General features: G+C 40.7%; 1 protein-coding gene across 1 annotated transcript; it reads right to left on the bottom strand.

The window, feature by feature from the left end:
- Positions 1 to 418: 418 nt before the first annotated feature.
- On the bottom strand, positions 419 to 11,066 carry dhrs13a.3 (dehydrogenase/reductase (SDR family) member 13a, duplicate 3). The gene is made up of 7 exons (XM_033976936.2): positions 10,943 to 11,066; positions 8,473 to 8,591; positions 7,636 to 7,759; positions 6,358 to 6,587; positions 5,468 to 5,564; positions 3,659 to 3,803; positions 419 to 521 (listed from the first exon to the last, which is right to left on the bottom strand). The coding sequence occupies exons 1-7, from the start codon at positions 11,064 to 11,066 to the stop codon at positions 419 to 421; spliced, it is 942 nt and encodes a 313-aa protein (XP_033832827.1).
- Between the last annotated feature and the right edge of the window lie 3,769 nt (positions 11,067 to 14,835).

The raw sequence follows: 14,835 nt of genomic DNA, 5'->3' as shown, positions 1-14,835 counted from the left end.
TAAAAAGCGAACTGGAGCCGGAGTCGATGGAGCCGGAAGCGCATCCGTGATCACTTCCTGTTTGGAACGCGGCGGCTAGCAGGTTAGCTACGTCCATTTATTTACACAGTCTATGGACGACGTCACGTTTATTTTGTTAAATTAAGGTTTAAACAGTCAGAAAAATGCTTCGTCGTGAGTAAACTCTGTATTTCCGATGGAATGTTCCGTTTTGACGACATGGAGGGATTTTGTTTTCCGACGCGGCGCTACTTCCTGTATGTTTGTACTTTTCCTCCGCTTTTTTCCCCACACAAAACGCCACTGAACTGAGTAAAACTATTATAAATATTTAGCACAAAATCAAGTCAGAATCAGAAAAACATAAAAACCCGTCTTTCCGTTTGGTTTCGTGGCGTTGACTTCGTTCACGGCGAGGTCAGATCCCGACTAAACGCTCGCTCACCTCCCACAGCTTCTTGGCTAAAGCGTCGTCTCTGCTTTTGGCCGATCCCTGAGCCAAGGTGCAGTTTGAGAAGTACCTGGAAAAAAACACGGAACATTTCTGAAACTAAAACACGCTGGTGTCAGGGCGATGAAAGACGGGAAAACTGTTGTCGTGGTAACAAACAATTCAATTTTTGTGAATGGTAAAAAGTCCTCAAAATGGCTCCTGTGAACACGAAGATGAAATTATAACAGATTTTCATTATGTCGTTTGTGATAAATCAAGATGGTAATAAGATCAACAGGGCAGAAAAAAAGGAGGGAAGGAAGGAGGAGAGGAAGAGAGAGAAAGAGAGGAGAGAAGAAGAGAGGGAGGGAGAGAAGCAGACGAAAAGGAGAGGATTACAAAATGAGGGAAAGAGGGAGAAAGGTTAGAGAAAGAGGGGTTGGAAGTGGGAGATGAACGGAGGTGAGAAAGAGAGAGGTAGCGAGGGATGGAGGGAGGGAGAAAAGAAGGGAAGGAGAGAGGGAAAGAAAAAGATAAGGGAAAGGAGAGGATTAGAAAATGAGGGAGAGGTGGAGAAAGGTTAGAGAGATAGGTGAGAGAAAGAAGGAGAGAAAGGGATAGAGGGGGAAAGGGACAGAGGAGAGAAAGAGAGAGGGAGGGAAGAGAGGGAAGGAGGCGAGAAAGAGAGAGGGAGGGAAGAGAGGGAAGGAGGAGAGAAAGAGAGAGGGAGGGAAGAGAGGGAAGGAGGAGAGAAAGAAAGAGGGAGGGAAGAGAGGGAAGGAGGAGAGAAAGAGCGAGAGGGAGAGAAGGAGAGGAAAAGAAGAGGATTAGAAAAAGATGGAGAGAGAAAGGTTGGAGCGAGATGGTGGAGAAAGGGAGGGGGAGAGAAAGAGGGGGAGGGAGGAGGAGAGAAAGGAGAGGATTAGAAAATGAGAGAGAGATGGAGAAAGGTTAGAGAGACTGGTGAGAGAAAGAAGGGGAGGGGAGATAAAGAGAGGTAAAGAGTGAGGGGGAGATAAAGAGAGGTAAAGAGTGAGGGGGAGATAAAGAGAGGTAAAGAGTGAGGGGGAGATAAAGAGAGGTAAAGAGTGAGGGGGAGATAAAGAGAGGTAAAGAGTGAGGGGGAGATAAAGAGAGGTAAAGAGGGAGATGGGGACAAAGAGAGGTAAAGAGGGAGATGGGGGGATAAAGAGAGGTAAAGAGGGAGATGGGGATAAAGAGAGGTAAAGAGGGAGATGGGGGGATAAAGAGAGGTAAAGAGGGAGATGGGGGGATAAAGAGAGGTAAAGAGGGAGATGGGGGATAAAGAGAGGTAAAGAGGGAGATGGGGGGATAAAGAGAGGTAAAGAGGGAGATGGGGGGATAAAGAGAGGTAAAGAGGGAGATGGGGGGATAAAGAGAGGTAAAGAGGGAGATGGGGGGATAAAGAGAGGTAAAGAGGGAGATGGGGGGATAAAGAGAGGTAAAGAGGGAGATGGGGGATAAAGAGAGGTAAAGGGGGAGATGGGGGGATAAAGAGAGGTAAAGGGGGAGATGGGGGGATAAAGAGAGGTAAAGAGGGAGATGGGGAGATAAAGAGAGGTAAAGAGGGAGATGGGGGGATAAAGAGAGGTAAAGGAGGAGATGGGGGGATAAAGAGAGGTAAAGAGGGAGATGGGGGATAAAGAGAGGTAAAGGGGGAGATGGGGGATAAAGAGAGGTAAAGGGGGAGATGGGGGGATAAAGAGAGGTAAAGGGGGAGATGGGGGGATAAAGAGAGGTAAAGAGGGAGATGGGGGGATAAAGAGAGGTAAAGGGGGAGATGGGGGGATAAAGAGAGGTAAAGAGGGAGATGGGGAGATAAAGAGAGGTAAAGAGGGAGATGGGGGGATAAAGAGAGGTAAAGGAGGAGATGGGGGGATAAAGAGAGGTAAAGAGGGAGATGGGGGATAAAGAGAGGTAAAGGGGGAGATGGGGGATAAAGAGAGGTAAAGGGGGAGATGGGGGGATAAAGAGAGGTAAAGGGGGAGATGGGGGGATAAAGAGAGGTAAAGAGGGAGATGGGGGGATAAAGAGAGGTAAAGGGGGAGATGGGGGGATAAAGAGAGGTAAAGGGGGAGATGGGGGATAAAGAGAGGTAAAGGGGGAGATGGGGGGATAAAGAGAGGTAAAGGGGGAGATGGGGGGATAAAGAGAGGTAAAGGGGGAGATGGGGGGATAAAGAGAGGTAAAGAGGGAGATGGGGAGATAAAGAGACGTAAAGAGGGAGATGGGGGATAAAGAGACGTAAAGAGGGAGATATTTTGCACATTTTAACCCTGTACAATATTTTTTCATCATGATCTTATTTTTAGTTCTTCATAAATGTTTGTGTGACCCTGTATCATTTTACATTTGAGGCTCAGGACTCAGGAATGTCTATTTTCACCTACCCCCTATCCCCGCCCACAGCTCTGTTCTTACATGTGATTATTTAAAAGACTCTGGATCATACACGACTGTTCAAAGAGATCACAAATACAGCGCGAAAATGAAATATGAGAACATGACCGAGCTCTTCTCTCAAACTGAAAACACTCTGTTCCACCCTGTGATGTCATCATGTGGCGAGACAGGAAGTGCTCCACTGTGTTTTTAAACTCCACACACCTTCATTTCTAGAATCATTTGGATCATTTTAGCTCTGGAATTGCCAATTTACCACTGAACTAAAGGTAAAAGGAGCTGTTAGCTTGAAAACTACCACTTCATGACATCACAAGGTGGAACAGAGCGTTTTGAGCTTTTTGGAGAAGTGTGACTCAAACATGTGGGAACGAAACAAAACACAACTCCAGGTCTGTTTTTGATGAGAGAACAACATTAGAACACGACTTTAAACCTCACAAGAGTCAGTTTTATGTGTTACATTCTAAAAAATAACCTGCAATCGGCGAAATCCGCAAAGTATCTGCTTTATTTTTTACAATTATATCTATATGTTTTTTGTCTGTAAAACCCCTCATCACACACTTTATACACTTTTCTCACACACACAAGTATTAACATTTTCTCACATTTATCTCTTGTTGAAACACTCAAAGCTCAAACCTCCGTAGATTTAAAAAAAAAAGCTGAGTTTTATAGAACAAAAGCAAAGATCAAGGCCCAAAGATCTGTTTGAGAAATAAAAATATAAAAGTATTAAATGAGGGACAAGTGTCTGCATTTATTTATACTTAATAAACCAGAAGACAAAAGCTGTACCTTCCACTGAACGGCTCCAGACCCTCCTGTAGGACGCAGTGCAGAGTGGTCTGAGCGCCCTCTTCTGGCTCCAGGAAGAACAGTTTGGATAGCACAGCTGCTAGCAACCCAGACATGGTTCGAGTGAGCTTCGTTCTAACCAGACCTGAGATACAGAGATACAGAGAGAGAGAGAAGATACGAGGACAAGTTTGAGCAAAAAAACCCACAAAATATCTACTCAGTTAAAGCTTCACTACGTAACTTTTCTGACGTAGTGTCTGCCAGCTGCTCGTCTCCATGGAGATGTTACTGCTTAGCCTAAAACGTTCGAGCGTAAGGCACGGTAAACGCATGTATGTCCCTCAAGACAAGCACGTGACGCCACCGAGGCCGAGTTACGGGTCAGATCTGTGGAGAGGCGGACCCGCTCACACTGACAATGCAGGTTTTTTAAGGTATTTTTGAGCAGTGAAAACAACAGTACAAACAAAAGTCAAATTTAAAACCTATGTTCACTCGCTCATCGCTGTCTGTATAAAATGTATTTATACGGGACGACTTCATAGACTGAATATCTCACTACTTGTTTGTTAAACTTTGAAACAGGAACTTTTAATACGTGACGTCGTGATTGTGTAAGTCCAAGGACGGGCCAGAACGGAGACGGGGAAAAAAGGTATTTAGCTGATTTGCTTTACAAAAATGGAATATATTTCAAAAACAAGCAAAACTGGGATACTTTGGCGCGACAAATGCAGTTTAATAATATGGGAATTAACTTTAATTTCACACCTGCTCCTGTTTTTAATGTCTCAAATGTACTTATATACTATTAAACATATTTAGCATTAGCATTTAGCAGTGTTTCGTTTGTATTTTCCTGTATTTTGAACAGGACACTCATGAAAAAACAGTCCTTCGTTGGGTTTCCCTGTGTAAATAAATGTAACTTCTTAAGGACTGTTCCCCCCTAATTTCACATCATTCTGAAACCCATGAATAACATCTCCTTTTACAAACAAGCAGGAGGTGGAGCCCAACCAGAAAAGTTACACAGTGCAGCTTTAAAGTGGAACAAAAACAAACACTAAATAAATAAACGTTTCTGCTCCTAAAGTGTGTGTGTGGTGTTTGAATAGTATTGTCTAGTGTTCCGAGGCATTTTTTGTGCAAACTTGTGTTCAAAAAGTAAAACTGTGTGTGTGTGTGATTTCAAGTGCTATGTGACATCACACAGGACTGTCGCAGTATGTTTCAGGATAAGACGCAGACGGAGCACTAGCGTCTGTTTTTCCACAAGTGCTGCTCTTATAATATAATCTAAAATCAAAATCAAAATTAGCTCATTTACAAGAAAAAAAAGGTGATTAAAGTTGTACCAAGTAACTTTTCTGATGGAGGGGCAGACACCACCTGCTTGTTTCCATGGAGATCTTACTGCTTTTCATGGAGAGTTCCACGATATGCCTTTAAATTTTATCCATTCCGTAGTTATCCACACCTTATCCAATGGTGAAAAATTAGGACTGTTGCCATAGCGATTAGCAATTTAAAATAAAATATAGCAAATGTTGAATGGGGAGAAAGTCAGGAAGCTGAAAGCCGATGAATAGAGACAGGTTACAGGTCAGATTTGTGGAAAGGCGAGCCCACTCAGAGTAAGAATACTTTTTTTTTTTTTTTGCAATAAAACCAACTGTGACCCAATCAATTCAACCCATGGAACAATCCAGGCAAAAGTAACAACATCTCCATGGAAACACACAGGCGGCAGACCCTATACCAGTAAAGTTACACAGTGCACCTTTAACCAGCTCTGTTGCCGACCTGGGTGCACGGAGAAGCAGGACACGTTGGTTCCCTCGAGCCGATTGGCCAGTTCTCGAGTGAAGAGCATGTTGCAGAGTTTACTGGTGCTGTAGTCCTGAAAGAAGACGCAGTTTAAAAGGTTAAGGTCAAGGGTCAGCTCTGCTCAACTCAACTCGTGTGTAGGGGAAGTGAGCGTGTGCGCGTTGTCGTACAAATAAGTTCTCTGATCAGCTGATGGACTCTCACGTGGCTCATAGTGTTTTTGGGGAGAATGAACAAGGCCCAAAAGTGAAGGAAACAGAACTAAATCAAGACCATCCCAAGTCTAAAGTTGGACTTATAAGGAAAATCATGAGTACGATCTGCCTTTTGTCCATTCTGCCCTGTCCCGTCCCGTACGTACCCCTTTTTAGTACTCTGTCAGAGCCGATCGCTGCTGTTCTGGTCAGACGCACCGATACCAATACCGGTGTGGAATAACGGTGCCGATCCAGGAAAATCTCCTAGATCAGGTATCGGTTCCATGATATTGTTGGAACTTTAAATGGACGTGAGTATTTGCATGCCGATTTTGGCCCAGAACGTCTCAATGTTTAGACTTTAATTCATACAAAGCCGTTTAGTTGTCACTTGCAGGATAAATTACAAAAATCACACAAGTGTTAAGTAACTGTTAACTGTGTTTTTCCATCCGTCCACTGGAGGTTAAGATCAGATACCAACAGATACTTAAAGCTAAAGTATCGACTATGTGTTGTTACAATAGATTTATTTTATGGCGATATAAAACGCTGCTTCAGCCAACATTTCAGTGATAATGTTTCTGCGATAAACTGAGCAGCCGTAACCCATCTATTATCAAATAGATTGATCTTGAAGTGAAATAAAATGTACAGATTTGAGCCCACCCAGAAGCGCTTAAGTAATTTCCTCTGTGTGACCACGTCTTTGGTTTGGTCGAGGAGGGAGAAGTCTATGTGTCCACCGTAGTGGGCAATCGATGCCAGGGTAACAATCCGACTGGGGGCGCACTGCTTCAGTCTGTCCAGCAGGAGCAGCGTGAGCAGGAAATGCCCCAAATGATTCACTCCAAACTCCAGCCCAAAGCCTTCCCGAGTGCGTCCTTCGCCCGTCACACCTGCACAGGACACACAGATAAGGCACGATAAGGACTAAATTAAAGCTGCACTATGTCACGTTTTGAGTGGAGAGCATGGCAACCGCTCATCATGGACATGCCCATAACCACGGGAACTAGGGGTGCTGGAGATGCAATAGCCCCCCCTGCTGAAGGGTCAGGGAGCTGCAAGAAGACCCACTGGTTGTTGGATCTGCCCTGAGCAAAACTAGATCTAATCCCAGAGCAAAATAAACTCACAGTCCAAAGGTGTGTCTAAATACATTTCTATTTTTACTTTATTGAATCATTTCTGCAATAAACTGTTTGTCTGAAGATTAAACTGTGGGTAAACTGAACCTGACTGCGGCGCACTAAACTTTGAGTGCTGAGCAGTGACAAAGTGACAGCAGCGTATCACTCTTTTTATTTTGTGGAGGATTTTTGACAAAAGCACAGAGAAAGGGACATCCCCAGACTGGATTGAGAGGAAAAAACAACAAAAAAGAAAGTTTGCTGGAGTTAGTCTGAATTTGTTGTGCAGGTCACGATTGTTTAAAACTAATGCATCAGGACTCGCTGTCATTGTTTACGTGATAATAAAAGACCAGCGCGGGACAAAACCACGTGTCCCCCGTGTCTGAGCAGGACAGTGAGGACTGTGAGTCAAACTAATGAAGTTACACTGCGTCGCTCGCCTTTATGGGCTGGACACAGATGTGCACAAAGACGTCACACAGGGGGGTGTTGGGCTCGGGGGGTCACAGACGTGCTCAGACGGGACAGGGGCTCAACAGGTGAAACTATGGGTGGTGTATTGCTGTGTGGGTGACAAAGGCAGGCAAGTAACACATGCAAAAAAAACCCTCCCACATCCAAAATGACGTCCCCGCGGCGATGGACATGTCATTGCTTTGCTTGAAAAGTTCCAGGGGCCTGGGACAGATCGCTAACTTACATGTTTTTGATGAAGGAATGTTATAACACGGTAGAGGAAAAGTACATTTTTCATTTATTTTTTTTTTTTTTTAACCCCTCTTTAAAGGATGACCCTGTTTGTGTCCCACACCTGCGTTGTTGATGAGGAAGTCAAGTCTTGGTTCCGTTTTTAGAAAAGTTTGGACGAAGTCTCGGACCGACTGCAGACTGGACAGATCCAGAGCCATGAACAGAACCTGCTGATTCCCACTCTCCTGAAGGAAAAAATTACACAAGGATAAAGATCACAATCATAATCTTGGCCATTTTAGAAGCTAAATTAAGTCATTTAATACAATCCAGACTCTGCAAAAGAATGAAGTATTATGCAAAATCAACTCTTTGGAGCTTTCTCCCAACTTATAACGTGTCCCCTCATCAAAAACACGTCTGAAGAGGTTTTAGACGTCATCCATGCATGTTTGAGTAATGTAGCGATCTCTCCCGGGCCCTACTCAAACCCTCCTTACGATTAGCTGTACGATTCTGTCCAATGCTCCGCCCACACGTCTATATCACCCACGCTCCCACACGACAATTTTCCATAAATACACTCGAGTATGAAACAAACAATACACTACGACTTTACAAAACTGGTGCGATGTGCAGTAGTTTCATAAGCACCGATTGTGTTGTGATAACGCTCTGAAGGGGAGGACTCAGAGTGTCAAAAATGAAAGTTAAACTTATGAAACATGTTAATACGTCATGTTTGGTAAGCACAGCATTTTCAAAACAATAAAAGGAAACGTGGTGATCTGAATATGTGATGTGTTACAGTTAATACCTCACAGAAATAAAACACCTCCTCTTTAATTCTGTTATTCTTAATCTTGTAAAACATTCCTGATTTCACTGTTTGGTCAATCATCAATTTTGTCAATGTTATTAATTGACTAAAATAAATGACACTTCTTTGAGTACTGACCCTGCGGATGTCGTAGACTGCAGCATCGGCGCGCCCTCTACTCCGACAGGCCAGGATCACCCGAGCTCCTCTTTTGGCCAGGGCCAGAGCCGTCGCCTTCCCTATGCCAGTGTTGCTCCCTGAAAGAAATACAAATAAGCACAAAGGTCAGATGGACAAAATGTGTCTGAGTTTCACAAAAAGTAATAATTAAAGGGCCTGTTGTGGAAATTTCTAAAAGTTAAACCTTTAAAATATACACAAACAGCACATTTATACATAAGAGAACACACAAACAGCACATTTATACATAAGAGAACACACAAACAGCACATTTATACATAAGAGAACACACAAACAGCACATTTATACATAAGAGAACACACAAACAGCACATTTACACATAAGAGAACACGCAAACGGCACATTTACACATAAGAGAACACGCAAACGGCACATTTATACATAAGAGAACACGCAAACGGCACATTTATACATAAGAGAACACACAAACGGCACATTTATACATAAAAGAACACACAAACGGCACATTTATACATAAGAGAACACACAAACGGCACATTTATACATAAAAGAACACACAAACGGCACATTTATACATAAGAGAACACGCAAACGGCACATTTATACATAAGAGAACACGCAAACGGCACATTTACACATAAGAGAACACACAAACGGCACATTTTATACTGACGGCATGTTAAGTAATAAAGCTTCTTAGTTGCATCACATATACATATATCAAAATACTGAATGCATATTAGTTCGAATAAAGCTTTTTAGGTGCATTATACATATATATATATCAAAACACTGTGTTCATATATCCTTTGAATGTTGTATCTATTTGAAGGTTGTTTAACGAGCACCATTTTTATACTAAATTTTGAGCACTGCTTTGATACTTTAACACTGAACCCATTCATTCATTATAACAGTCTCTCTTTAAAGGCACCATTGTGTGTTCTGAATTAGGGGAAGCAGTTGGTGCTTTGCAGAAACTCCTTTACAGAGATAAGGCGGCCGGAGGAGACTCAAGGCCGAAAAACAGACCGGTGCAGTCGGGGATGTCCGAGAGAGGCGAACGAGGCCGGAAGGAGGAGCCAAGGCGTCGACCTGCTCAACACAATCTTTGCATATTCATGTCGTATTTTACCTTTGGGTCAAGGGAGAGGCAGGTAGTCAGAGCGCCTGGCTTAAGTCCTGCGTGCGTAGGCTGTTAGGGACAACGCGCTGACCCAAAGTTATGTATTAGATTGTATAGTGAGGGGAATACATTTTTATGATTTGAATTGATCGAATCCAGTCGTCATTTTTGATAGAACACGCCTAACAATACATAAGTGAACACACATACAGTAGACTTATACATGGGAAAAATAGTACAAGAAATCCAGTTCAGTGTAGTCAAAGTGGCCCAAGGCTGCTGGACATTTCTTGCCATAAAAATAGAGACTCTGGTGTCACTGAGGACAGATGTGTCCACAATAAACCTTAGAATACACAATGTCATAACAGGCCCATATTACTCTATTTTCTGATCTATATTTTATTGTTTCCTCGTCACAAACAGACCTGGAGTTGTGTTTTGTTTCATTCTCACATGTTTAACACACAAATCCTGCACAGTTCTTCCCTCCAACAAAAAACATTGTGTTCCACCTCGTGATGTCATCATGTGGTGATACAGGAAGTGCTCCACTGTGATTTTAAACTCCATACACCTTCACTAGAATCACTTAGATCATTTCAGCCCTTTAACTGCCAGTCTCTACTCAACAGATAAAAGCAGCTGTTAACTTGAGAACTACCACTTCATGACATCACAAGGTGGAACAGAGCATTTTGAGCTTTGGAGATGTTACAGACTAATAATAAAGTGTGACTCAAACATGTGTGAGTGAAACAAAACACAACTCCAAACATGTTTTTGATGAGGAAACAACATTATATCATGACGTAAAGCTCACAGTTAATTGTAATCATAAATAAAAGTACATAATTATAATTTCTGGTGAGAAGGGCAGCAACTGATGATTAGTGTAGACTAGTCAAATGATTATTTCTTCAAAATATATTTCCAAAATACATGACTAACCTATAAAATGTTAAAATAATATGACAGAAAATAAAATTGATATTATTATTCCCAAAATGTACGAGTTATAATTCCTAAACTATCTGGACATGTTCACAAATACAAACCTGAATGAATGAAATGAATGAACTGATCCTGCAGCTCAAACTTCTGCTGTAACTTTTGCAAACACGTGTTCACACATCAACAAATCACTGACATTATGATTCATTTATGCTTAAAACTGATCCGTTTCGTCCATAACTCAATGACTTGAGGAACATTACATTCAATAAAACTTATAACCTGCTCCATGTGAACCTCCACACAGCACAAAGTGTCTGTTTTCTTGTATGCTACTCTAAACATTAGCATTATTAAAGCTTTTACCTGTAACTATAGCGGTCTTTCCGTATAACTTCACTAGACTCTTGCATCTCGTCCTTCGCAAAAAAGTGTAGTAAATAAAAACATAAAATCCGACTGCAGCGGCGATGTAACCGAGCAGCGACATCTTCACATTTACGTTTTGTTACGGGAGTCTTTGCGCGAGGCAAGCTCCCGCCCACAGCAACGGCACTTCCGGCTCCACTTCCGGTACAAAATAAAACTGAAAAAAAGCCCCAAAAAAAACAAACAACAATTAGCTATTTAATTCTTTTTTTTCTTTCTTTTCGGCATAATTGGTAAAGTAAAATAAGTAATAATAATAATAATAATAATAATAATAATAATAATAATAATAATAATCACCATCATCATCATCGTCAATATACAAAGTAAGTACCTAAATAAGATAACAGACAAATATAATACAACAAATTAATTAAAAAATATATATATAGTAAAAATTAATAAATATATATAAGGAGGGAGGGGGTGGGATATACTTGCATATTCACCTGTTTGTCAAAGTACTCCAGAATCACATCCCATGTCAAGTGAAAAATGTTTATTTATTTATTAAATATATTTTCCATATCTGTGTAATCCCTCAGTCATCCAGGTCTGATCCATAGCAAAAGAAAAATATAAAATCTGTCAACTGGAACGTTTGGCTGCTCGTCCAAGCCGCTTCTTCAGTTCTGGTCAGATTACTGCTGGGCATTGCCTTATACCTGAAGGGAGGAGCTAACTACACTGGAACTCAAAACACCTACTGTTTACAGGTGTGAAATCACTCATTAGGAGCTTGGATGACTGTGTTAAGTAGGACTCACAGTGCACTCTTAGGGTAGTGCAACAACAGACCTAGCCTACAAGCAGAAACAAGTGTTCTGAGTTTCAGTGTAGCTAGACCAGGGGTGGCAAACTTTTTGACACACGGGCCACAGTGGGTTCTAAAATTTGACAGAGGGGCCAGGCCAGGATATGTATATATACATATATATATAGCCGCACCTTCCTGCGTTGACTGTTTGCTAGCATAGTAGGCGTGCTTCATGGCAAAGTGACGGCTGATATTGTTCTCTTTGAAAATCGCAGTTTCTTGGCATATTAGGCACACAGCCTTTGATCGGGCTTCAGTGAAAAAATATGTAACAGTATTTTGTTGTCCACTCCGTATTAAACACTCGGCGCTCACCATCCACTTTTCTTTTCTTTGATAAGCTCATTTTTGCAGAAGGGCTGATAAGAGAATAAGAGAGTAACACACACAAACAAGGCTGATGTAGCTGAAGTGCGCCATTTTTTGGGGAAACATTGGCATTACAGGGGAAAGGTAAAATTGAACATGGTTTACTACTAATTTGGTCACATTTGGCGGGCCAGATTGATAACCCCCCAGGACAATGTGTGGCTCCCGGGCCATAGTTTGCCCACCCCTGAACTAGATCCTCCCTTCAGACAGATATAAGGCAGCGTCCAGCAGTAATCTGACCAGAACTGAAGAAATGGCTTGGATGGGCAGCCAAACGTCTTCACTCCTACAGCGTTTTGTCCAGTTGGCAGATTTTATATTTTTTCTCTTGCTATATATTTTCAATCAGCATAAGTAGTGCAGAAAATTAGGAGGATTTTTTGAACAAATAATTAAATAAATAAGCTGTGTTTATCAGGAATGAAGGAGACTACAGTGAACCTCATTCTCTCCTGTAGCGACAGCAGCTCAGATGAGTGTTTGTCCAAATCATAAAAAGACCTGGTGAAGTATTGTGAATAACAGAAGACATAACTTTGTCACTTGACTTCATTTAACCTTTGGCCATAATGGATGCTGTTGTGTGATGTTGCAAAAGTCGTTTGTATAATGAGTTATATTATCAGCGTGTGACCAATTCTTAACCATAACAAAAACATTTCAAAGATCTCTTTCACTGACAGTTAATCAGTGATTTCACGTGGCATAATCACAGGCTGTATTTTTTTTTTCCTCCTCAACTCTTGTCCACAAACTTAACTGATGTAAAACTATGATAAATATTTAGAGAAAGAATCTCACCAAATCAAGTCAGAATTATAAAAACATGAAAACCTGTTAGACGCACTTCACATAATATACGTCTATTTCTGACTAACTTAGAATTACTGAGGCGTGAAAACATTGGCTGTGGTGACAGATTCCCGCTCGGACCAAGTTCTGCTGCTGTGTCCCTGAGAGTTTTGGTGGTGGTCATTTCCAATACTTTTTATACAAAATTTAACTCGGAAAGGGAAAATGGAAATCTGTTTAAACTCAAAATGAATCATTATAGGTACAGATTAAACAGGCACAAAATTACACATAAATGTAGAAACTGAGGTACAAAGTCAACTGAACTTACACCTTGAAGTACATACATATCACCACAAGGGGGAACCATTTATATAGATGATGTATGGAGGGCGTATTGCTTGGTATAGTTGCATGATCGTGTCATGTGCACAGGTTTGTACAGTGTATTGCATAATGCCTCATGTGGAGTATTCAGAGGACTCACTGTGCAGGTCTGACTGGGTTTGTGGGTGAAGGTTGACTGAACTTTAATGTACTGTAACTTCTATGGAGCGACACAGTAACCGCCCCATTCACTTTCACCATAGACTTCAAAAATAGTATACAACTATATACTCTATAGCAGTATTAAAAGTTTGAACGATTACTCAGGGCAGTTCCGTGATAACTAATGAGCAAAAGATCTGTAATGTTATTTAAAGTCTGTTTCTGTGACCTTTTAAACCGCTAAGTTATTAAAACATTTCGCTGAATCTTGGGTTTTAAGTGTGCGTTTATAGACTTAAAACAAACACATTATGGATACCGTATTAGTGACCATGTAGCTGCTTAGCCTCTGTGATGTTCAACTCTTTCAACTCTTAATATTAGAATTTTTCGAAAAGTCTATGGGAAAAATTAATGAAAATCCAATTTTGGAATTGGAAAAAGTAAAAGTGGGCGGGACTATTGAGCCCACTATAGTTTTTTTGTTTTGTTTTTGTTTTGTTTTTTACTTTATCTTCAGAGATATTACACATTTCACCATAAATTATACTTTTTGTAAAGCTCAAATACGATTTTGAGGCTTGAAAATTGTTGTGTGTTTTTTTTTTATCCTTATTAATAATGGAGAAAAACCAAACAACTTTTTTTCTTCTTCTTCATTATTATTTATTTATTTATTTATTTATTTATTTATTTATTTATTTATTTATTTATTTATTTATTTATTTAATTTTATTTTATTTTATTTTATTTTATTTTATTTTATCAGTTCTTAAAACCATTTGCATTTAGACCTGATGTCAGTTAATCATTGAAAACATATCTCTACTTCTTTTTGTCTGGCGGTTACCATGGTGACACACTGCACACATTAGCAAACACTGCCAAATACGTTTTAAAATAGTCTGAAAACTCAAAAAAAAAGACACAAAATGGATTCAAACCACATATTTTCAGGAGCCTGGCATCAATCCGAGCGTTCATTCTCTTGTTTAGGTCTGATTTATAACAAAAAGGCGAGAGTGATTATCTGGAAAACTGTTGGCTAACGCTAGCTAGCTTGTGATAAACCACCTGCTCCGGCTCCCACAGATGAATCCTGTCTGGGTGAAAATATAGATTCCCTAAAGCAGGATTTTCCCAAAACTGTTCTAAATGTACAATATGGTCTAAAAACATGAGCTGTGATAAAGAAACAGCAGATTGAAACTTTTTTAGTATTTTTTTTTAGATCATGTACATGTAATAGGTGATAGAAGATATTTATTCAACTCCCTACAGCTCAAATCTTATCACAGTACAGAACAATTATTCCTATAGTAATTCCCAATTTGTACAAAGAGAAAGTTCCCACGAAGAA

Source organism: Periophthalmus magnuspinnatus, chromosome 13 (assembly GCF_009829125.3).
Source record: "Periophthalmus magnuspinnatus isolate fPerMag1 chromosome 13, fPerMag1.2.pri, whole genome shotgun sequence".
Lineage (NCBI taxonomy): Eukaryota > Metazoa > Chordata > Actinopteri > Gobiiformes > Gobiidae > Periophthalmus > Periophthalmus magnuspinnatus.
Note: the sequence above shows the minus strand (reverse complement) of the source record. Positions and strands in the feature narration are given on the sequence as shown.